This window comes from Pleurodeles waltl, chromosome 5 (genome assembly GCF_031143425.1).
Source record: "Pleurodeles waltl isolate 20211129_DDA chromosome 5, aPleWal1.hap1.20221129, whole genome shotgun sequence".
In the NCBI taxonomy this organism is placed as follows: Eukaryota; Metazoa; Chordata; class Amphibia; order Caudata; family Salamandridae; genus Pleurodeles; species Pleurodeles waltl.
In genome coordinates, this window is record NC_090444.1 from 1,195,621,416 (window position 1) to 1,195,646,226 (window position 24,811).

The 24,811-nt window shown below is 45.3% G+C and overlaps 1 protein-coding gene across 1 annotated transcript in view; it reads right to left on the minus strand.

Annotated features, from left to right (window-relative positions):
* SEC63 (SEC63 homolog, protein translocation regulator) overlaps positions 1 to 24,811 on the minus strand; it is a 620,356-nt gene that overhangs the window by 494,559 nt on the left and 100,986 nt on the right. Inside the window, exon 5 of the mRNA XM_069235447.1 lies at positions 12,134 to 12,195. Within this exon, the coding sequence (XP_069091548.1) occupies positions 12,134 to 12,195 (62 nt within the window). The remainder of the gene's footprint in view (positions 1 to 12,133; positions 12,196 to 24,811) is intronic.

Here is a 24,811-nt window from a genome sequence, read left to right on the forward strand (position 1 = left end):
AAGGGAAGGGAGGAAGGCCTTGAGAGCCAGACGTACAGCCCGTAACTCTTAACAGATTGATATGAAACATCTGTTCCTCTGGAGACCAAAGGCCTTTGATCTCCAGAACCCCCAGATGAGCTCCCCACCCTAGAGTGGAAGCATCCGTTATGACCGTGGCCACTGGTGGCGACTGCGCGAACTGCTTTCCTTGTGAAAGATTGTTGCTCGCAATCCACCACTTCAAGTCCACAGCAGCATCTCTGGAGATCTTGACAGCACCTTCTAGATCTCCTTTGTGTTGAGACCACTGCCTTCGGAGGCACCACTGAAGAGCCCTCATGTGCCAGCGAGCATGCGTGACCAACAGAATGCAGGAGGCAAACAGACCGAGCAGACGAAGGACCTTGAGTACTGGAACTACCGCTCCACTTCGAAACATTGGAACCAATTCCTGAATATCTTGAATCCGCTGAGGCGGAGGAAAGGCTCGACTCAATGTTGTATCCAGTACTGCCCCTATAAACAGGAGGCGCTGAGAGGGCTCCAGGTGAGATCTGGGCTCGTTCACCGAAAAGCCCAGGTCGAACAACAACTGAGTCGTTGACTGCAGATGATGCAACACAAGCTCCGGAGACTTGGCTTTGATCAACCAGTCGTCCAAGTAAGGGAATACTGCTATCCCCTTCCTTCTGAGCTCTGCCGCAACCACCGACATCACCTTCGTGAATACTCGAGGTGCTGAAGTAAGACCAAACAGAAGGACCGCAAACTGATAGTGCTGCGATCCTACCACAAACCGGAGATACTTCCTGTGTGACTTGAGTATCGGGACATGAAAGTAAGCATCCTGCAAGCCGACAGACACCATCCAATCTTCCTTGTTCAACGCCAAAAGCACCTGAGCTAGGGTCAGCATCTTGAACTTTTCCTGTTTGAGGAACCAATTCAAGATCCTCAGATCCAGGATTGGTCTCAACCGACCATCCTTCTTGGGAATCAGGAAATACCTTGAGTAACAACCTCGACCCCTTTCCTGCTCTGGGACCAACTCCACCGCACCCTTTGAAAGGAGGACTTGTACCTCCTGTTCTAGCAACAAGAGGTGTTCTTCTGAACAATAAGATGGGCGAGGCGGGATGGGGGGCGGGAACTCCCGAAAGGGAAGGGTGTAGCCTTTTCCCACAATACTGAGAACCCAAGTGTCCGTAGTAATAGTCTTCCACTTGCGGAGAAAATGCCGTAATCTTCCCCCTACAGGAGAGGAGTGAGTGGGAAATGGTGGAAGCCTAAGGCTGCTTTCCCTGCTGCACCCCTCCAGAGGACGAGGAAGAGGCAGAGTGCTGCTGAGAGGCTCCTCTGGTGCAGGCCCTACCTCTCCCTCTAAAAGATCAATAGGGATCGGAAGAGGGAGGTTGCTGGAATCTCCCCCGAAAGGAAGGGGAGGAAGAGCCACGCCCAAATCCACGAAACCTCCTGAAAAATCTGGAAGAGGCAGAGGAAGAAGGAGCTTGGAGCCCTAACGATTTGGCTGTGGCCCTGCTCTCCTTAAATCGCTCCAAGGCCGAATCTGCCTTGGCCCCAAACAGTTTGTCCCCATCAAACGGGAGGTCCAATAGGGTTGACTGCACATCCGCAGAAAACCCCGAATTACGGAGCCAGGCCTGTCTCCTTGCCACCACAGCCGTGCCCATTGCCCTAGCCACCGAATCGGTCGTGTCCAGCCCAGACTGAATAATCTGGGTCGCGGCAGCCTGGGCATCCGAAACAACATCCAAAAGACCCTGGGGAAGCTCCGTAAATGATGACGAAATGTCATCCATAAGAGCATGGATGCATCTCCCCAGAATGCAAGTTGCGTTGGTGGCCTTCAACGCCAGACTGCAGGATGAAAAAAATTTCTTGGACTGCGCATCCAGCTTTTTCGAGTCCCTGTCTCCAGGCACCGTCGGGAAAGATCCAGGCGCTGATTTTGATGAACAGGAGGCTTGCACCACCAAGCTCTCCGGTGTAGGGTGTCTAGAAAGAAAGCCAGGGTCAGATGGCGCAGCTCGATACCTCCTGGCCACAGCCCTATGAACCGCTGAGGAAGATACTGGCCTCTTCCACACCTCTAGCACCGGATCAAGCAAAGCCTCATTAAACGGCAAGAGAGGCTCCGCTGCAGCAGAGGCCGGATGTAGCACCTCCGTTAGAAGATTCTGCTTCGCCTCTGCCACCAGCAAAGGCAGGTCCAGAAAGTTAGCTGCCTTCCGTACTACAGCGTGAAAGGAAGCCGCCTCCTCCGTATATTCCCCTGGAGACGAAAGATCCCACACAGGGGAAGTGTCCAGCCCACTGGCTGTATCCAGACCATGCAGTCCATCACCAGAGTCCTCCAGTTCTCCTTCCTCCAGGACTCGTTGGTACTCCTGCTCTTCCAATAGACGAAGAGCCTGTCTCCTCGAATGTAGCCTCTGCTCGATACGCGGAGTCGACATGGCCTCCGCCGAAGATCGGCGCCGATCCCCAGAAGCAACCGGCGCCACAGGCAACTTCGACGCCGATGAAAGAGCAGGACGAAGAGAACTTGGAGCAGATGGACCCACCGGAGTCACAGGACGAAATCCCGACGTCGACGGGATGGAAATCTCCGGGGCCAATCCCTCTGAAGCCACCGGGGCGGCCACCGGCGCCGAGCCCACGTTCCCAAAAGGGAGAAAGGGCATAAAGGGTGCCGGCCGTAGAGGCGCAGGATCACCCAATGAAAAGGCCAAAGGACCAGCCGGAGCACCCCCTGGAGCCATCTGTTGGAAGATGGTATACATCGCATTTAGGAATGCGGTACTATCGGCTCCAGGGGTGGGAAAAGCCGGATACTGGGGTGCCAGTATCGAAGGCGACCCCGACCTCGAAGTCTGCGACACCGGAGACAACACAAGAGGCTGCATCACCTCAATCACCGACGCCTGCCCAGGTGAAGTCGGTGACGCCGGAGAGGGCAACGGCGTCGACGGATGCGGCGTGACCGTGGGACTGACCTCCCAAGTCCTCCGGCGCCGATCCGAAGGCGACCTGGAACGAGTCTCCTTGCTTGAATGGCGCCATGAATCTTTACGGCGCCGGGAGTCTCGATGACGCCGATGCCTTGGCGAAGAAGACTTCTTGTGATGCTTTTCTTTCTTCGACTTCGCCATAAACAACTTAGCCTCACGTTCCTTGAGGGCCTTCGGATTCATGTGCTGGCATGAATCGCAAGTTGAGACGTCGTGGTCGGAGCTCAAACACCAAAGGCAGTCGGAGTGAGGATCTGTAACTGACATCTTGCCCCCACACTCTCGACAAGGCTTGAAACCCGACTTTCTCTGCAACATTATTACTGCAGAGAAGGACTACGCAGCAAAAAAATACACTGTAACCACAAAAGTAACAGTTGCACCCTCGAAGATAACCGTTTCGAATGCACGGAAAAAAGGGAACTGACGTCGGCACGTCGTCGAGGACCTCTTATTGCCTGTATGACGTCAGACGGCATCGCGTGGACTAGAGTGACGTCCTCGTCGACGTGCAGAGACTAGGAAGAAGATTTCCGTCGAATGCTGGCGCCATGGGAGTATTCATTAGGTGAGGAATCCACAGGTAGTTGTATCCATCAGAAAATGCCAGAGACCAGAGTCCTCTGATCTCTGCCTCTCCCATGTGGCCGCCCCATCCCGGGAGTGAAGCATCTGTCACTGCTGTAAGATTTGGTTGGAGAAGGGAGAAGGATCTGCTGTTGACCTAATCATGATTCGAAAGCCACCACTACAGGTCTTTCACAGCTCCCTCCGAGATCTGGACCATGTCGGACAGATTCCCATGATGCTGCGCCCACTGGAACTTCAGGTCCCACTGCAGAGCCCGCATATGCCATCTGGCATGCAACACCAGCAGGATGCAGGCGGCCATGAGGCCCAGCAGCCTCAGAGTTATTGTCACCTAAATCCAGGATAGATGCTGAAATATTGGTATCATAGCCTGAATATCCTGGATATAGCTCCTATCAAAGAGAGCATCTGAGAAGGAGTCAGGTGTGACTTTGGCAAGTTTATAGTGAACCCCAGCGAGTGCAGAAGGTTTGCCGTAGTCCGAAGGTGGGAAACGGCTGCCTGAAGCGTGTTCACCTTCATCAGCCAGTCGTTGAGGTAAAGGAAGACTGAATACCACCCCACCTCCCCACCCCAACCCCCCCCAACCTGCACGGATGGGCTTCAGCCAACAACATCACTTTCATGAACACCCAAGGGGCACTGGTAAGGCTGAAGAGGAGCACAGTAAATTGCAAGTGCTCATGACCTACCACATATTGCAAGTAGTGCCTGTGGGCAGGCAAGACGGGTATATGGAAGTAAGCGTCCTGCAAGTCCAACACTACCATACAGTCTTCTGGGTCCAAGGCAGACAGGACCTGAGCCAGAGTGAGCATTTTGAACTTCTTCTTGAGGAAGGGATAGTGGGCCTGAAGGTCTAGGATAGGAAACAGACCCTTGTCCTTCTTGGGCACCAGAAAGTAGCGGGAATAACAACCACAATCTACTTCTTTCTGGCGCACAGACCCTCTCTAGGACTCCCTTGGCCAAGGGAGCTGCGACTGCCTCACGGAGAAGTGCCAGATGATCCTCCAGTAGTGGTTGTAGGATGGAGGCATGGCCAGAGAAGCAGTCTCGAAGGGGAGGGAGTAGTCCCTTCAGACTATTTACAAAACCCACCTGTCCGCTGTGATGGATTCCCAGTAGGGCAGGTGATGGCGGATCATGCCTCCAACAGGTTTGAGATAGGGGGACAGACTAGGAAGACTTGGAGGCTGCAGCAGGAGCAGGGGTGGACTGGGCAGACCTCTGGTGCCCTGTTCTATGAGCCCGTGGGATTCCGCGTCCACGCAGTGGCAGAGTATCATGCGCGGCTTGGTGGCTGGCAAGGAAAGGACACGCCAAGTAGCCCATTCAATTACCGCGAAAGCGGCGGACTGTGGTGCGCGAATGGTAGCCACTAGGCCACGTGACCATACCGTAGCGTGGAAGTCCTTGAACCTCTTGAGTGCAGAGTCCGCTTTGTCTCCGAAGAGATTGGTGCCATCGAAGGGCATGTCCATGAGAAACTGCTGGACATACCCCTAAAAAACAGACATTCTCAACACCGTTCAAAGCCACCGTCGACGCAACCCATCTGCCCAGTCAGTCATGTCCTGCCCACAACAAATCCTGAACTTAGCTGCATCCCTCCCATTAGCAACGGCTTGCGAGAGGATAGCTCGGGCCTTCTCCGGGACCTGCAACAATTCCTGCACGACCGTAACCCACAATGAATGGGTGTAGCAGCCCAAAAGGCATGCAGTGTTCACGGACTGCAATGCCAGACTGGAGGAAGAAAACATTTTCTTCCCAAGTTGATCCAGTCTTTTAGATTCCATATCTGGGGGCTAGAGGAAGAAGAAGCCTGGATAACCAGGCTCACAGGTGTAGGGTGTTTGGACAACTATTTAGGCTCGTTCGGCGCAGGCCAATGGCGACGGGCGACTGTCTGGTTCACAGGAGCCCCCTTGCTGGGTCTGGACCAGGTACCCAGAAGGATATCCATGTGGGCTTCATCAAAGGGTAAAAAGGTATTCTAAAGAGGAAGCCCCAGGCTGAAGCACATCAGTCAGGAGGGTAGTCATGACCACCACAGAAGGAAGGCTTGAGGCCGAGGACCTCAGCTGCCCTACAGATCACTATAGAATAGGATGCTCCCTCCGTCGTAGCCACGATAGGAGGAGAAAGCATGCCAACATCTGGAAAAGTATCCATGCCTCACCCAATTCCTGTGCCCAGTCCATGTCAGGGTTGTCAAGCTGGTATTCTAGAGCGTTCAGCGACCCCTCCAAACTTTGTGTATTCATACCCATAGTAAAACGGGTCAGAGTCCAACCTGGAATGAGAAGACCCCCTCTTAGTCGGATCCAGCATTCGTGCAATGCCAGTCCGGCTCTTGGTCGTCGAGAATGAGGACTGGGTCCACGTTGATTGTGGGCCCCACTGGCATTGGGAGCATCAACGTCTTTGCCAGGGCTGGGCAAGGTCACTTTGGCATGACCGGCGTCGGCACAGATCCAACAACGGATCCGGAGGGGCCCTCAGTGGCCGGAGCCAATGCCACCGGCAGAGAACCTGAGGGGCCCCTATCTGATCCCCCGAGCCCAAAAGGCACCACAGGGGGGTCAGTCTGCCTAAAGATGAGGCACATGGGCTCGTAAATCTCCTTCAACTGGGCATGGGTGGCTCAGACTCCCGGGAAGTTGGGGAGGCACGTAGCGGACCCACAGGTGGCATTGTGGATGGAGGCCTAGAGCGTGAACCCTCTTCTTGTGTCCCACTGGCTGAGCAACGGGGCAGTGTCAAAGGACATTTGGCCTTCTTCGACGACTTCTTATGACCGGAGTGTCCCGAAGATTTAGAATGGGACGACCAAGAGTGGTGATGACTCCGCAAGGGGTCTTGTGGCCTTCCTTTTGAACAAGACCAGGAGTGATGCAGAATCAAGCACCATGTCTGAGCTTCAGGTACCGCTCCCTCAAATTCTTTGGGTTCACGGCCCAGCACTCTGAGAATGACCTTGGGTCGTGGTCGCAGTCCAGACACCACAAGCATACAAGGTGCAGATCTGTCACCAATATAATTCAGTGACAGGAGTCACATGGTTTGAACCCGGTCTTGTGTGACATCCGCGACGCACCAAGTCAAAAATAGCGACAAAAAGTCAAAGTTAGTCAAAAATTTACTAAGGGTAGGCTCTTCTGCGGATCTGCGCGTGGTGCAGAAAGAAAAGAACAGACGTCAGCGCGCCAGGGTGGAGCCTATATACGACTGCAACGTCATCACGGCGACCTCCATGCCAACGACACGTGTGGAGTCGACCGACGCCACCTGACAGTGCGCAAGAGTAGTGCTCGAAGAAAAATCGCCAGAGGAAGTTCTAAGGTAAGGAATCTGCAACTAGAAGGCCTTATCAGACACAGTTTGTGATCCTAGAGCCTTTCGTTTATCAGACATTTACATTTGGAGCACTGCAGCGGTAAGTCTTCTCATGGCAACTGATCAAGGTCTATGGCAAGCTGCTGGCCAATCTCATCTGCTATTGTGGCTGTTGCTTTTATATGTAAGACAATGGCACAGTTGATCACCTGTATGGAAGAACGGGTCTTTAGCATCATTCATCAAGCGCTGTTGAAGGAATGTCTCAGAGTGAGAGGGCGACCACTGCCTCAAGATCCAACTATGTCTGCCAGGTACAGACAGTAGTTTCAGAATGTTTGTTTAACTTGGAATCTTGGAAAGATCATGCCTTTTCTCAACAAGGATGATAAACAGTAAGCCATGACAACCATTTACTGTTCTTGTCTAAGCTACTCAAAATCTGTTTACGTGGGATTATCTAAATATCAGGTACATCAACTTCAAAAACTCCGAATTTTTCTGCCCCTCTGCTGACATACTCCTCTCAGTCCCATCACACTAAAACCCTTTTGCTAAGATTGCATTGCCTAGTAACTAAGAACATAATTACATTGAAAATGCTCTATATATTGTCCATTCTACCATCAATGAACACTCTTGGCTTTTATCAAGAGATGGCTTCATCAATACTGGATTACAACTTTGGTCTTCAAAACCCTTTCTGTTCTCAGCTTCAAATTTTAGGAAAGCACTGATTTTAGGATTATAGCTTTGCTGATGGGGGCCCCAGTTTATGGAATGGCAGACATACGCTGCACCAAAAGGCAAGAACCAGAAACAGTAAATGTATGCTTTATGAAGATGTACTCAATATAATGGGTTTTGTTTTTTTCATGCAGGACTCCAACCTGGATTTAGGCCGTATCGCCTACCAGGCAAAGGAAAACTGATATGTGGTGTCTGAAAGTCACAACAAGGACTACTTCAGGGACAGGGAACTTTGCTCATAACTGGAACTTCATGCTGCTCTGTATGCAATGTGCCCTGAAATGAGAAATCATTCATCCCATACATACTCTCCTTGTACTCCACATACATTCTCCTGGGAAAGAGAGATCACCCGCTTATGGGAGACTGCACAGGTTTACTGAGATGGCCCCAACTGGGCAACCATCAGTCTTACCAAAGCTTGGTGAGGAGACAGCAATAACCATTAGTATGGGAAGGAGCCCACCTCACAAGACCTCTGTCCATAGGAATCTCAAACACTGTTACAGAAAGAACAAAGGCATAGTGGAGCGCCAACTAATGGTCATCAGAGTCGGCGACATGAAGCAGATAAACCTACAGTAAAGCCAGAACAGACTAGAAACAGACTGGATGTCACAACAGACTATACATGGGAAACTGTCATCCCAACACCATGTCCAGCAACTTTAAATTTCCTGGCAGTAGCACTTGCCTGACTGGTAGGAGTTATGGGGCGAGGGAGGGGACTGGAAGTCTGATCTGCTGGATAGCCATCAACAAAATCAGTAGGTCCCAAGAAACCTTTGGAGCTTCACGCTAGTTTGCAATCATTCTTTTTTCAAAAACAGATTGCTTCAGGAATCCAGAGAGCGTTGATTTTATTAAGCAAACCCATAAGTGGTATACAAGGTGTCTGGAACACTGATGCAGGATGCTCTGGGTGCTATTAAACTTGTCTTTGAGGTTCTGCTACCGTGTGAAGCCTAGCAGTTCCTGAAAGCATGATATGTTGCCTCTGGACAGTATGACCACTGGCTCTTCAAAGTTCGTAAAATCAGGCATGGCAGAAATAACAGCTATAGACGTGGCTGTAATGGCAGCAACATAAGAGAAGACGTGACAATTTTTCATTAGCAAGTCTAGGAAAGCAGTCCATGTTCACCATAAAGTAAAATAGTTTTCCTTGAGGCTCCTCACAGGAACTAACAGATGGGCCAAATCTTGTGGTGGACATCCATCCGCATGTTTATGCCCCTGGCATATGAGCCCTATAGCTGAGCCAAAAGGAAGGCTATTCCCCAAAGGAGACACTAGCCATTATCCAACTTGCCAGTAGCTATAGCTAGGACATACGCCAAGGTTGGTGCTCCACTAATCCTGGTTGAACAGAGCAACAAAAAAAAAAATCAAAAATTAACTTTGGACTGAACACTTTTTCAAGTAGAGCAATGAAAGTTACTGCTCGAGCCATTCAACCACATCCTTATGATTTCTAACCAACTACATTTGATGGTCTGGTATCACATCACTCACATTTGTCTGATCCTTTGGTTGTGACAAAGGACCCTTGGCTATCTGTAACCACTGCATGCAAGTGAATTACCTTCCATCAGCCTTGTGTAGATCCATAGAAATGCACTGCTACAGTCTACACCTACTGGTTACGCTTCAGAACTGTAACAGCAATTCCTTTCAATTGCAGCCTATATGCAAAGCATGACACAGCTAGCTCATGGTCTCTCCTGGATATTCTTTACAGGGCATGTATCCACACTTCCTACAGCTAGCGAATGGTCTGCCCCCGGGCCCCTCATCGCATTCCATGGTCACCAAAAAAAAAAAGAAATTCTAAAGCTACCTTTAACTAAGTGCACTGCTGGGAGCCACACCCCTAGCACTGACAAGTAATCCTTGTAGAGCATTTACTATAGCCATAGTCCCATTTCCTGTGCCTGAAGAGGTACTCCTATTTATTACTAGGTGGGCTCCCCAGATAATCTAGCAGAACTGGATTAATACAGATCACGCTTGCAGGTCTCTCCTTCCAAGAGGAATGACAGACCCTATACCAGCAGAATGTATCCAGTTGACTGAAATTGGAAGATTTCTTCCCAGAGGTCGAAGTCTTCACTTATGGGGAATTAAACAAACCCTAAACCATGACGGGCTCCAATGCCCGAATATGGAGGACTGCTCACCTTGTGCTCATGGGTAGAATTATTGAGTTCAGCATAATCAAGTAGAATCATCAATATATTATTGTAAATACCAAGGCCCAGCAACTTAATATCAAACAAGAACAGCAGCAGCACCCTTCTTCTGGTCACTTACGCAGATCAAATTTTCCCACATACGTCACACTGCAATTTCAACATTCTTACAACCAAGCACTCCCTACTGTGTAATGCAATACCAATCTTCTAATGCGCATACCGAATGTGCATAAAGGGGTATGAAGCATAAATTAGACTACAATCTAATACAATTCTGCTTACCCTACTAGTTTCAACAATTTTCATATTTTGTTATTCTGATCTATGATGAAATGGGGGACTACTGATAAGCTTTTTTTGCACAATGGACAACTAGAGTATTTTCTGCTTGTACTCACAAGAAAGGGAGGAAAACAGAACTAAAGTTTGTGTCAAATTGCATCTGCAAAACTGAGAATGCCATTCTACAGATGACTTCCACTATCAATCAGATTTGGGTATAGCAAGGAAAAGTTATATTCTCCCAAGATTATAAAATTTAGAATTATTCCCCACCAGTCGTACTGCACATAGGAAATACCGAAAATGTTTCTCTTTTTCTCAAACATACACATTCTAACTTCATGGGCTTTAAAATAGTGTGAATACACATACAAAATATTGCATTCAAACTGCAACACTTAAAAGAAAAATGTATGCTTGGCTCTAACTTTTTTTCTATAGGGATAAAAAAATCACTCTGGGCAAAAAGATCCGTATTCAAGAAACCATTTTGCTCCATTCTTTTTCCAGATTACTTGTTTAATCAAAACTCTAGCGACAGAAAGATGGGTTGATCAGTTATGCATCCTGGGAAAATACCCTAATGCCAAAGTACTCTTACATTTAACTAGCATTTTCTTCCCTTCTCCAGCAACGAATTCACAACCATAAATACATTTATGTTGGATACATGGAGGTCAAAGGCACTACAGCCTTGAATGAAGGAATCAATATACTGCAGGTAGAAAACTGGGTTACATTAGTCAGATAGAACAGGCAATGGGTTATTGAAATTCAAACTCAGGACCTCCTGTTTACTAGACAAGTGCTTCAAACAAAAATTGTATCATCATTCATTTGATAACAAAGATGTTCGAAGCTATGTCACAAAGTCATCATAAATATTAGGTACAGGACTGACCATCGAACTTGAAGAAGAGGTACCTCTACTTCATATGATCCTTATCAGAGGCCGTGAAGCCTCGATCATGGGAGCCCTCTTTAATATCAAGTTTCTTGAGATTATCTTAGGCTCTTCACCCCGGGGCTCAGTAAGGCTAAGGTCAGGTGTCATATATCCCTCTCGATGTTGAGGGTCTCAAAAAATAAAAAGGCAGAAAGAACCTAAGGATCTTCATCATGGAATCAGAGGATAGAAGGTGGAAATTAAACAGATCATCCTGCAGTGACACTGGCATTGTGACTAAATGGCTACTGCAAGGGTTTGTAGGCTTACCCCTGAGATGGCTATGAACATTTTCTCCTCAAATTCCCTGCATAAATAGAGTAACATGAATTTCACATTGCCAAAATGAGAGTAACTCTTGACTAAGCGTACAAGCAAACTACTGCTTCATCAAATGTGCAAAGCAGGTATCTCATAGGCGGACAAAGAAACAAATCAAAACAAAACATTGCAGTCAGCAGATTTTTGTAAAGAACACGTAATGTTGTATGGTGTCAATAAAATGATTTCAATGAGAATTTCTGTGAAAAATGCACATAAGAGGCAGAGTTATGCGTTCTGTCGTACTTTTCAAAGAATGCAGATGTTAAAGCGAACTTTCAGTTTCTCCAATATTTAAGGATACATGCCAGTGGCAGCAATATCCCTTCAATGTATTAATTTTAAGGAAAATGAAACCTGAAATAAAGCTTGGAAACAAAAGCTGCGGTGTGTGCATTAAATCTACTTCTAGAAGCCTCATGGGATTGTTAAAAGTTTCTGTAAGAACTGGTTTCATAAGGCAAAACAAGACTGTGTACAGTACATTTACATCAGGCGCAGCTTCTGCTTTATATGAAGATATTTTTGATCATCTGCTTTTATAATGCCATGGGGCAATACAGTATTTATGAACAATAATCAATATGCCATAACAGAAAATGTTTGTAGACTAAGACATGGCTGAAAAAACTCTCACATTGGCTGTTGGCATCCAATGTTGTAACATTACTTCCATTCATTCAAATATATACCTTGTGGCCCATCAGGGTTACCATATTCTTCCCAGTTTTTTCGAGATTCTTCATCAGTTAAACTAAATAAAAAATAAACGCATTAAGGGCAGCAAGAAAACTACAGAGCAATAACCAACACAACACAAATCATTTCCATGCTTTTGTAGGTTAAAATATACTTGAAGAAAAAAAAGAAAAAAAAAAGAATTGAAAATTAAATGGTACAAGATAATTTAATTCAACACTGGTTAATACACAATAGTAAATATAACTAGCATTGCATTTCATTCTTAGACGTCTTTCTACATGTACATGTTCTTTCTCTTGTTTATGAGGACAAGCCCTCAGATGCTAACCCTATCACCAACTCTTGAACTAGCGATTACCATAAACCCCATCTCAGCCCAGGTCATAATAAAATTTCACTGAGCCTACAGTCAGCAACTTGTCTTTGCAATAGATTTGATTTCATGAAGTTATTTGCACAGGGCTGTATTTTCAAACAACTAAGGTAAAACAAGGTGTCAGTTTTAAAATAACATGAAAAATCTCATCATCTACTGAAAAAAAGCAATAACAACTATAGTTTTATCAGTGGAGGTCAAAGCACCCTTGAAAATGAACACTAGCAATGACAATAGTTCTTATATATAATTTGAAGTGCTTCTTTTGTCACTTGTGAGCTTATACACTCAATATCTAATTGTATGTGCAGCCTGTCATTCATAGATCCATCCAGTCACCCTGTTAGAATCCTGTTCAGATGGTCATGGGGAAAGCAGGAGCTACTGTGCCAAAACGTGGGGTTGAAGCCTTTTACTCCTTATGTCCAAGTGCCCGCCCTGCTATGAATATGGAGCAACTGTGCTGAGTATCCCTTCAGCACTTGACCAAATGTGGTTGTGTGGGTCGAGCAGTCCAAGGCATCTTGTAGCATGGAGGGTGTGTGTTCGGGGGGTAGCGCAAGGGCGTGAACACAGTCTTAAAATATGCTCAGCAACAGATGACTGTCCGGTCACATATTTGTCTTTATGAGAAAAAGAATCTTTGTATATGAACACAAAGTCCATGTGACATTCACAAACAATACACACATTACTCTGCGGTCAGGGCTCTTGTGCTTTACAGACAGGTCCCCGATTCCCACTCCGCTCTCGCTAGCAGTAGTGGTTATTTCCCCATTCACTACAGACAACATTCAGGTTAAGCCCCCCTAGTAGTCCAAATCCTAGGAGTTCCACTCTGCTTCTTTATAAGTCAAAAGTGTTCCAGCACCGAAGCACGATCAGGCAGACAAATTTCCCCCAGTGCCATCTAGCCCGTAAATCAGTCTGACCCCCACCAGCAGGATTCGAGCAAACAGAGACCCTAAGCGGGGATGGGACAGTTATCTTTCAAGCAGCCCCACCTGGCACACGCTGACACCAACTCCGCTCCGCACACAGGCTACGGTCCGATCAAACCATCAGCACTCTTAACAGCTGCACCACTTGGCGCATTAGGGGGTGGGGGGTCACCGCCCGGGCTATGGCCCTATCAGTGCAGCAGTGGTCACGGCTCACTTCACGCTGGCCTTCCTCTGGCATACAGGGGTTGCTGCTTTTTCCCTGCACACCGGCAATGACCTGATCTGTGCATCAGCTAACTCCTCACTCCACACTACAGAAATTCAAACAGGCTCTCCTACTGGACCTCACTCCTCTCAGTCTTCATCCCACAGGGCACAAAGGTCTTGGCAAGCAGGCAGGCACTGGTGCTCCAGACTCCAGGGGCAGGTGGTCTTGAAATCCCTTGATGATGTCCTCTCTTCCCGATAGGAGACTGACAGGCCTTGGCTCCCTAGTCCTGGTCACAGGCAGAAGTCTTGCGAACCTCCTCCTCGCATAGCTCGGCTGGCAGCTTGACAGGCAACTTCTTTGGGGGCCTAAAGCAACCCCTTCTTATAGTCGTCCATTACTAGACACCCAATGTGATCTAGAGACTGAGTCTTTGAAGTTTATGTTGGCGGATCTGAGTCATATTGAAATGCCCTCTCCTTTGTAGGGCCCTTCTTCCATAAAGCTGTCTGTCACTGCAGGTGCATCTCCAAATCTGATACCCCTACAACAAAGGCCATAGCAGTGACAAGAAGTTGAAATCTGAAAGTCATCCACAGTAATATGTGTATAAAAAGGTTGGCCCAGGTACTCAGCCTTACTCTTTATGATTCTGTTATCAGACCCATCTTCTTCCTGAGATGTACCCAGGTCCATGTTCTTCCAGCTAGTCCTGGGTCTCCCAAATAGAACCCAGAATCTTCCATGTATTGTACCATTCACAGGTACATATACACCCAACACAGGCATATAATATACACACACTGCACTACATCCTTTATGTATTGTACCAGTTACTGGCACAAATACACACAGCACATGTATAACACAATTGCACTGTGCAGCACTACACACCAAACCGATGCAGGCCAAGGGTGAGTTAAACACAGAGCAGCAGAGCTTTAAGTGACTGAGCAGGTAGGCCTCACTCCTGTAACAGGTGAAAAGGAGTTGATTCACTTTTATTGATCACTACATGGTATGTTGCCACCACACTCATGCTGCTTATCCCCTGATTAAGACAGCAGCCTTTCACTGCTTTGGGTGTCCTCCAGGTCCAAGAAGACTGCAATCTGTGAGACAGGCTTATGTAATGGTGCACATGCATGATCCGTGTTAAACCCTGACAACGAAAGGGCAAAGGGAGACGTGGCTATTTTTGTCTCATGTTCTATTAGTAATTTGTAGACAAAAATGTTGAAATCCAGTCCTTACTACTTTCAAGTGTTAGGCCTTATCTTGCAAAAGAATATTAATATTGCATTGATTATTTTTAATGTTATCTTCTTTGTGGCACAACCAGTGGATATGTTTCATGAATTAGGGAAGTCTCTGACAGAGTTTGTGAACTACAAGGAATGTCACTGGTCAGTAATCTGGGCTTGCAATTTTAGCATTAGGAAATGTTCCCATAGCGGGTCACGGGCCCGTGGGTTTTCAAATGACATCGGAGTTGATTTTAGTCATTTCGTGCATTCACCTTATGGTGAAGCCTTAAACCAGATTATCCTTTCTCATGATCTATACTTTGTCAGATTTTGACTTTGAGGATAACAGTTAAGGCCACTGCCCCACTTTTCTGGGCAGAGGGAGGGTTAGTACTACTGATTTTGTATTGATGTCCCAAGATCTAATCCGGAAGTTGGATGGTTATATGGTCTACCCTACCCTGTATAATCACAATCTGATTATTTTTGATGTTTCTGTTGGCTTATTTCCTCAACCCCCTGATTTGCCAAGACCTTTGGTGCATTATAGTGCCAATAAGGGGGTTCATGTGAAATGGGTAACTGTAGAACCCACTATGTTTTTTGGCAGCCCTTTTTAAATGGGTTAAAAATGAAATAGAACCAAAGGCTATAAGGGAGAGTTTTGTTATCTGTGAAACAGTGTCCAAAAATGTTAATTAAGAAAAGGTTTTTGAAAGTAGGCTTTCCTGGTTTAGTGCAGAATGTACTGCTGCTCTGAAAGCCCTGAAAAAAGCCACTAAAAAAAAATCCACAGAGTATGGAAGAAGTTAGGGAGGAAGTACAAAGGTGTCATTGAACACAGAAAGCAAGATCTTAGGCTGAAGACATGGAGGAGATTCGATAAAACTGTCCAAAAAGGGGATAACAAGTAATTTTGGGAAACAATTAATTACCCTTTTTTTGTAGACAAACCGGTTCCTGGTGTAGATTTTCATATTTCCGAGCAGGACTGGGTTGATCATTTTCTACAAGTCTTTAATCCATTTATCGAAGATAGGAGTCAGGAAACTGATGGTTGTGTGGATCATCCACATATTAATGAACAATGGATTATAGATTGTATACATTTGGCATCAGTATCAAAAGCAATACCCTGCTCAGCCAGCGGGAAGGCCCCTGGCCCTGAAAGGATGCCTATTGATCTGTTCAAGCAAAATGTTGATATTTGGGCCCCTCTAATCACAAACGTCTTATATCTGTAGTCAGGACAGAATTCATTAATTCATGGCGTGTGTGCATAATAGTTCCGGTTTCTAAAAAAAAAAGGGAAAAGGAGATAAGTGCTCACCCACCTGATCTCACTTTTAGACTCATCTTCAAAATTTTTAGGACTGGTGATTTTAGATAAATTAGAGCAGTGGTTCCCAACCTGTGGTCCGGGGACCCCTGGGGGTCCGCGAGAGCCTAGAAAATTCAAAAATATGAACAAATATTGACAAATTAGGTCCACAGCTTCCAGTAATGATTCAGGCGGGGGTCCCCGGATTCCCATGATGATTCAGTGGGGGTCCCTGGGTTCCATTAATGTTAAAGTGGGGGTCAACGGAAATCAAAAGGTTGGGAACCACTGAATTAGAGGACTGGGCTGAGGCAAACTCCTTTTTTGCAAGCCCAATATAGCTTTAGGCTAGGCCTTGGGACGGTTGAACAAGCTCTTAACTTACAACTAGTCCTAGGAAAGTATGTCGAAGCCAGGGGAGGTGCTGTCCAAATTGCTTTCATGAACTTCTCTTGTGCCTTCAACATGGTTGACAGGAGGAAATTATGGGAATTCTTGGCCCATGCAGGAGTCGACCCTTCCCTCATTAATTTAGCAAGAGACAAAAAGGGTATGTTTTACACAATATAAGGATTGTACTAAGCCCATAAAGATTACTCGAGGGGTAAAGCAGGGCTGTATATTGGCCCCCTTTTTTTCTTGTAATACATAAACGCACCGGAAAGTTATCTAGGTACTTGTACCCCAAATGTCCCACGTGTTGGAAATCACTCTGTCCCTGTATTACTCTACGCAGATACTGCGGTTCTTTTAGCTTCAACTGCACATGGCCTGCAGAAACTTTTAAATGGTTTTAATTCTTTTATGTCCAAACTTGGCCTGAAGGTAAATCAAAACAGGAAAATGTTACTTACCAGTAGACATCAGTTTGTGGCATGTAGTGCTGTACATTCACACATGCTTTGCATAAGCTTGCCATCTAGTGTTGGGTTCGGAGTGATACAAATTGTTTTTCTTTGAAGAAGCTTTGTGAGTCACAAGATTGAGTAACTCCTCCTCTCGTTAATACTGCGCATGGACAGAGTCCTTTGTTAGATTGTTTCTCCGCAGGAGGGAGAGTGTAGTAGTGAAAAAAGAATAAGATAGACAAGATGTACATGTAATGTATCTATATATGTACAATATTTACATGTTAATAAATTGCAACAGCCACATGAGTCCCAGGAGGAGGGAGGGCGCATGTGAATCTACAGCACTACATGCCATGATCAGATGTCTACAGGTAAGTAACATTTTCTGTTCGATGGCATGTGTGGCTGTAGATACACATGCTATGCATGGACTGTAAAGCAGTCCCTCCATGAAGCGGTGGCTAGCGGGCAGGAGTTGCAATTGTTTGGAAGAGTGTTTTAAGTACTGCTTGCCCAACATTTGCCTGTTGACATGCAAACACACCTACATAATAATAATGTTTTCTAAAGGTATGCAGTGTAGACCATGTAGCTGCTTTACAAATATCTACTATAGGTACGTTACCTAAAAATGCCATTGATGCACCTTTCTTCCTAGTGGATTGTGCTCTAGGTGGTGTGGGTAAATGTCGTTTGGCTTTTTCACTGCAAGTTTGAATGCACTTGACTATCCATCTAGCTATACCTACTTTAGATATAAGCTGTCCTTTATGAGTCATTGAAAAAAAAGACAAACTTGTTTTGTTTTCCTAAATTGTTTAGTTCTGTCAATAAAATACATAAGAGCCCTCTTCACATCAAGAGTGTGAAGAGCCCTTTCCGCTACTGAATCTGGTTGGGGAAAGAAGACTATGGACTGATTGATATGAAATTGTTAAGGAATTTCAGATTGGTTTTTAATACAATGTTTGCCTTGTGAATTTGGAAGAAAGGTTCTTCCAAGGTTAAAGCATGGAGCTCACTCACACGTCTAAGGGAAGTGATCGCGACTAAAAAGGCTACTTTCCATGACAGGAATTGTAAAGAACAGGAGTGTAGTGGCTCAAAAGGGGGACCCATAAGCCTTGTGAGAACAATGTAAGATTCCAGGATGGGGCTGGAGGAACCCTTGGTGAAATGGTTCTTTTAAGTCCTTCCAAAATGCCTTAATGACCAGAATCCTAAACATAGAAGTATGCTGTGTGTTTTGAAGATATTCAGCTATAGCAGCTAGATGAAGACGAATGGATGTGTAAGCTAAATTATCTTTTTGTAAATGCAGTAAGTAACAGACAATCTCTTGAACCAATGGCTTGAAAGGGTCAATGTTTTTTTGATTGGCAATAGCAAATGAAATGTTTCCATCTTGCCGCATAACATTGTCTAGTTGTGGGTCTATGTGCTTCCTTAAGAATAGCCATACGTTCTTGTGGTAGCTGTAAATACTCAAATTCTATGACCTCAGGAGCCATATCGCTAGGTTGAACGTCTATTTATCCATGATTTTGTGTTAGAAGGTCCGGCCTGTTGGGGATCTTCTTATGTGGAACTATTGAGAGATTCAGAAGTGTTGTGAACCATGGTTGAAGTGCCCATGTAGGGGCTACAAGGAACATGGTGAGGGAAGATTGTCTGAGCTTCCGAACTAGAAAAGGTATGAATCTGAGAAGGTGGAACAGCGTAAGCAAATATTACTGACTTACTCATCCATAGAGCATTGCCTTTGGACTGAGTGTGGATAGCTGAAGGCGAAGTTTCGGCATTTTGCATTGACACGCGTGGCAAATAGGTCTATTTTAGGTGATCCCCCATTTTAGAAAGTACTGTTGCAGCACTTGCGGGTGGAATTCATGGACTTGTTGATGCATCCTGCTGAGCAGGTCTGCAAATTGATTCTCTGCCACCACCACTTCATCTAATAACAAGGTTCTATAGAGCATCCACCTACCCGATCCATATATTGTGCCACTACAAGAATGTGGTGAATTGTCCATTTCCATATTATATGCGCAAGATGAGATAGTTGACAAGATGGAGGGAGCCGGGGAGGGGGATGGTAACATGCCGGCTGGCTAGGTAGCGGGCTGCAGGAGGGGCTCCGCTGGGCAGTAACTGAGACGGGGTGTGAAGGACTGAATGAAGTGAGGCGGATGATGGCGACTTACCAGGAGGATCGGGTGATCAGAGAGGAGGTGCAGTGGAGGGGGTACGGAGTTCCAGGGGCGCAGAGCGGGCTGCGCTCTGCGGGAGAGTGGTGACAGATCTCAGGCTGGAAAGGGAAGCAGCTGCAAGGATTCCCCTCCAGAAAAAAAGCAGTAGAGGCAGCACAAGCAGCACAATCGCAAGTGCAAGCCTGAGGAGAGTTAGAGAGGCTGTAAGTTCACTCGTGGACACCCAAGGTACTGTTCAACCTGCCGTTTGATTAGAGGAATGGTGTTGGAGGCATACTGAGTCTTTGGGGGGCAAAGTGGAATTGCTACTAGGGCTGCAGGAAGCTTAGGAGCAGTCTTGTGTACTCTTTGAGGAGTGGTAGGAAGGTTTTTGGGGTTAAAGAGAAGTTGAATGACCTTCCAGTAAGGGAAGTTTTGGATTGAATAGCTGAGGCCCAAAGAGACATTGGCAATAACATTAAGGGGGGAGATTGTTGAGTGTTAGAAGTGAGACAATACAGACTAATAGACATAAGGTTACCCCTTCACTGAGAATATATTTTAGGGTTTTACCTAGGAATCAAATGGAAGAGCCAGACCTTCCAGACCAAGTGGGGCAACAAGGTTCTGACACTGATATGGCTACCTCAGGGGTCATTAGTTTTGGGGGGAGTCTCATGTAAACTAAACAGTATATACATCAAATAGATTTTCATCTTTGGTTGGTCTGGAACAAGTGGAGGGGGATGAGCAAAGTGTTTGAATGTCTACTACGGGCTGCGCTCCGGACAGTAATTCCTTGGAATTCACGGAGGAGGAACTAGCTGATTTTTTTTTTGGGGGGGGGGGGAGCCCACCAGCAAGATCAAGTTCATGGCCGCCTGTTGGATGAACCTCCTATCCTAGGATTAGTTGGAACCAGGGAAAGCCAGCGTCAGGGGGAGGCAGAAAGCCCTTTGAGTCATTCTATTTCAGAAATGTTGAAAAATCTGGCATTGGAAATTAAGGATGGGTTTGAAAAATCAAGTTCTAACCACCACAAGTTCAGCCTATGAGAGACATTGGGGAAAAAAATTGATGATTTGGCTGGTAGGACGGCTGTTCTCGAGGAAGAAGTAGGGAGCCCAAGAGTTTGAGAACTGGAGAGGAAAGTGTTAGGAATAAGTTGGAGATTTTGGAAAATCACCAGAGAAAGATTAACTTGAGACTTCTAAAAGTCCCTGAAGGGATAGAGAAGGTGATTGTAAAGGCTTCGTGGTCCATCTGATTAGACGAGGATTACAGATCGATGAGGCAGATGTTGATATTGTGAATGATATACAAAGAGTACATCAGGACCTCTTTAAAAAGCCGCCAAACAGAGAGACCCCTAGGAAAATCTTGGTGTGTTTTCATACATATGCGGTTAAAGAAATAATCCTGGTAGCGGCATTCAAAAATAAATCACTTTCGGCAGAGGGAGCTTCATTCAAAATCATGTCAGATCTTTCTAGTACAACTTTGAGTGATCAGTGGGAGCTAGTTAAGAGAACTGATGCCCTCAAGAAATTAGGAGCTACAGCTCAGTTTAAATTCCCAGCTTCTTTGAGAGTGACGGCGAATAATAAAATGTATAATTTTAAAGAAGCAAGAGAGGTTGATGGCCTGACAAAAACATTAGAAGAAGTTAGCTAAGTTGGGAATTCACCACCCGCTTTATTCAGTCTTCCCCTTTCAGTATTGCTTAGATGTTGAATGTTTGTGTGCAATTTTAAAGTCCCAGTGGTAGCCCCCCCATGAAGCGATGACCCATAGAAGAAGATACCTGGGGTTCTCCCGGGGAGGTATGGTGTGGGGAGGGGGGAGGTAGGGAGGGGAATAGGGCACAGGGTGGAGAGCATGTGGGGAGAAAAGGGAAAAAAAGATGTCCTCAGAATAATGGGAAACAGGGTGAATTAGGGGGGATAACATGTTTTAAACCAATGACAGGGCGTTGATGATGGGGGTTAAAGGAGTTAAGGCTGCTGTCTTGGAATATTAACGGATTATGGGTAGTAAATAGACAAAAGAGGTTGTTACAATACATTAAAGCTGTTCGAGCAGATGTATTAGTGTTGCAAGAGACTCACCTGTCTAGACAAGAGTATGTGGAGTTGTTTAGGACAAGTAGATGGGTGCAACGGATAAGCTTGGGCCAGAGTGGCGGGAGCAAGGGGGTCGGGGTGCTTATTAAAAATCATCCTAATATCTCCCTTCAGGTGGGACCAGTAGACGGGGCTGGAAGATGGGCTATAGGGAGATTGGTGGCATACGATAGGGCATTTACAGTGGTGGGTTATTATGGGCCCAATAAGGATGATATTGCCCCGTTAGAGGATTTATTTCAGCACTTGCTGCAATTTTCAGACCTGATTATTTGGATGGGGTATTTTAATATGGTGTTAAATTATGATGTAGATAGGGCATCAGGGAGTAGATCTAGAATTAATGAGAAAATGTGATGCCAAATACTATTTATAATGTCTCAGTTGGGGCTATGTGATATATGGAGGGTGAGGGTGGGGTTAACTCGGGGGTACACATTTAACAACAAAAAATATAGACATCAGTCCAGGATCAATTACATTTTAATAGATAGGAATTTGGAACAGTGTGTGAAGGAAATAGTTCATGTTGGGGCTCATTTTTCAGATCATTCCGCTATCTGGCTGAATATTGGTCCAACAGAGAACATGGATCGGGGTAGGTGGATGCTCTATAGAACCTTGTTATTAGATGAGGTGGTGGTGGCAGAATTACAAGCTGAGGAAAGGAATTCTTTGATCTTAATATGGGCTCAACCTCCCTAGTTATGGTATGGGGCACCTTTAAGGCGTTTTTGCGAGGGAGACTAATTAGAGCGGCCTTGTTTAAAAGGCGCTTGTATAAAGAAGAGATTGGTAGGTTAGAAAAGCAGATACAGCAAATAGAAGCAAAATCGACATTGGTTGGTCTGAAGGATGAGGAATTAGATCAGCTGTATAGAGTAGAAGGCTACTAACGCATCCAATTCTTAAGGCTGGCTCTTATAAACAAGGATTTTAAATCTCATAAGGAAGGCATGAGGTACTTTCTAAGTTTAGCTTCACTGGACATGTGTGTTTCTGTACTTGGCTATACTACGGGTGCTATTATAATCAGGAAGAGGTTTGGGTAAACACAGATAAGTATGGATGTTTTTGTAACCCTCTTGTAAAACTGTAAAGTGTTTTTTGTTCATAGGTTTTTATGTGTAACATGTACTTTTTTTTTACTGTGCTTTTATGGTCTTCTACCGAATAAAGATTTATTAAGTGAGTAACAAAAAAAATCAACACTTATCCGTCTCAATAAACCTATAACAAAACAAAAAAACTAATTAAACAAGCATATGCAAAATAAAATCAAACAATAAAAGGAGGGGAGAAAAAAACATCGTCTAAGTGTGTCAGGCACAGGGCATATGCTAGAAACAAAAAGGGTAAACGAAAAATGAAATATAATAGAGTACATGGCTCGGCCGGTTTAGAAGCAACGTGCAAGCCCTCTTTAAAAAGCGAAACAACAACACAATATATGCAATACCATTACAAGGTGGCTGCTCAATCAACATCACACTGGGCAGCGATCTCCAAACGGTGCACAGTATTTTATTCTCGTACCGTTTCAAGGTAGCCAACATGCTCCTTCTAAACATGGCAGTCATCTTGGTATGATAAAACATTGATAAACTATGGGCTATATCATTCAAAGATGGCAGCCTGGTTGAAAAGCACTAGCAGGACGGGATGCGGAGAACTGCAAATGTAGATGAGTGATAAGCATCTTGAGCATTACTGTTTGGGGGTACCAGGCACTCAAGGAAAAAAAAAAAACAATGTTAAGTAAAGAAATGAAAGACGCCATATCATGCAGAAAATGGAACACTAAAAGAGTAGTCACCAAACACTGAAGCATTCTAATTTTCAGGCAGATGTGCACAGGAAGAAAGCCATCACTCACAAGGCAATACCCACTTACCCATGCAGAATCATCTTACACCCAAGATTTGTCAGCTAGTTTAACCAACACCAAAACCCAGGCCTTCTATCATAAGACAGGTTTCAATTTAAATAAATGCCTGGCCACAGGCTTTTAACACAGTGGAATTCAATGCATTTTTTAAATGCCCACTGACTTCAACATATGCTTTTCATAATAAATAAGAGAGACCTACTGCCTTTTTATAAAGAGCATCTTGTGGCATCTGCTACTACTTTCCCATACGAATCACCCATGCCTTTAGCTCTTATCATTGACTTGTCACCGTAACCAACTCAGGCTTTCTTATTTAAGCACAAGCTTTCCCACCCCAATCAGCATGCAATTATAAAATTCCAATTCTGTACAGAATTACATTTGACAAAACAGTATACAGCCCTATCTTAAGAGTGTCTAACAAGAACTATCACAATGCAAATTTTCTATGCAGCATCCCTCCCCACACATTTGTCAGAATGGTAACCAAAACTTTTCCCTAATGGGGTAATCTGTGAGACCCCATGTAACAAAATATGTGCCTACAGGCTTTAAAATGGTGTAATAATAATTTGCCCTTAAGGGCTCATTCGCGTGAACATATGCTTTTCACAATAAATACACCAGGCATACAGCCTAGTTACTCTTAATAAACATATCAGACCTGTGGCATCAGAAACACTTTTTCAAGTGAATCGTTCCAAGCCTACAGCATCTATTATTGGCTTGTCACCAAACCCAACTAAGACCTTCACAAAAGAACATAAGTGTTTTCATAAAGCAACCATTAGGTATACAGTCATAAAATTACAAACGTATGAAGTTATATTTGGCAATCCAGTATGAGTGGTGTATAGGTGTGGCATGTAACAGATTCCTTCCTCCTACTCTCGCCACCCCACTTCTTCCTTGTGGAGACGATCATAATCCGGAATGGATACTCGTTGGATAATAGTATTTACACACGGAGGGCGTATCCCTTCAACCTCAACCAAGGGGACCTCTCTAACCCTTCAGGGGCAGTGAAGTTCCTTGAACCTCTAGACCCCTAAATTTAGATTAGTTAGAGCAACGCACAGCAGTAGGGTATTTTTCAGTGACATAATCTGTCTGCACTTTTTTTTTTGCACACACCTACTGATCATCGAACAATACGACTGAACAACTGGGCCTTGCATTCACTGACGAGATGGCATCAGTGATAGTATAAGCCCCCTAAATACTTCCAGACACAAACATCACCCTGAGCCTAGCACAGGCACAGAACAGGGATGAACTGAAAGAACTCAAAAGGGAGCAAATGAAGACCCTTCTTCTTGGGGCAATAAGGACACTACCTCTGGGGCAATGCTGCCGATACAGGCCTCTTACTAACTAATGAACCCAGGATTTTCTTGGAGGGCCCCTTATTTAGGAAAGAGTGGTCCTTCATTGCGTGGCAAAGTACTCAAGACTGGCTCATCCTAATTATAAACAAGGTGAAACGCCTCTCAAAGATTAAGGCAAGTGAAGATTCAC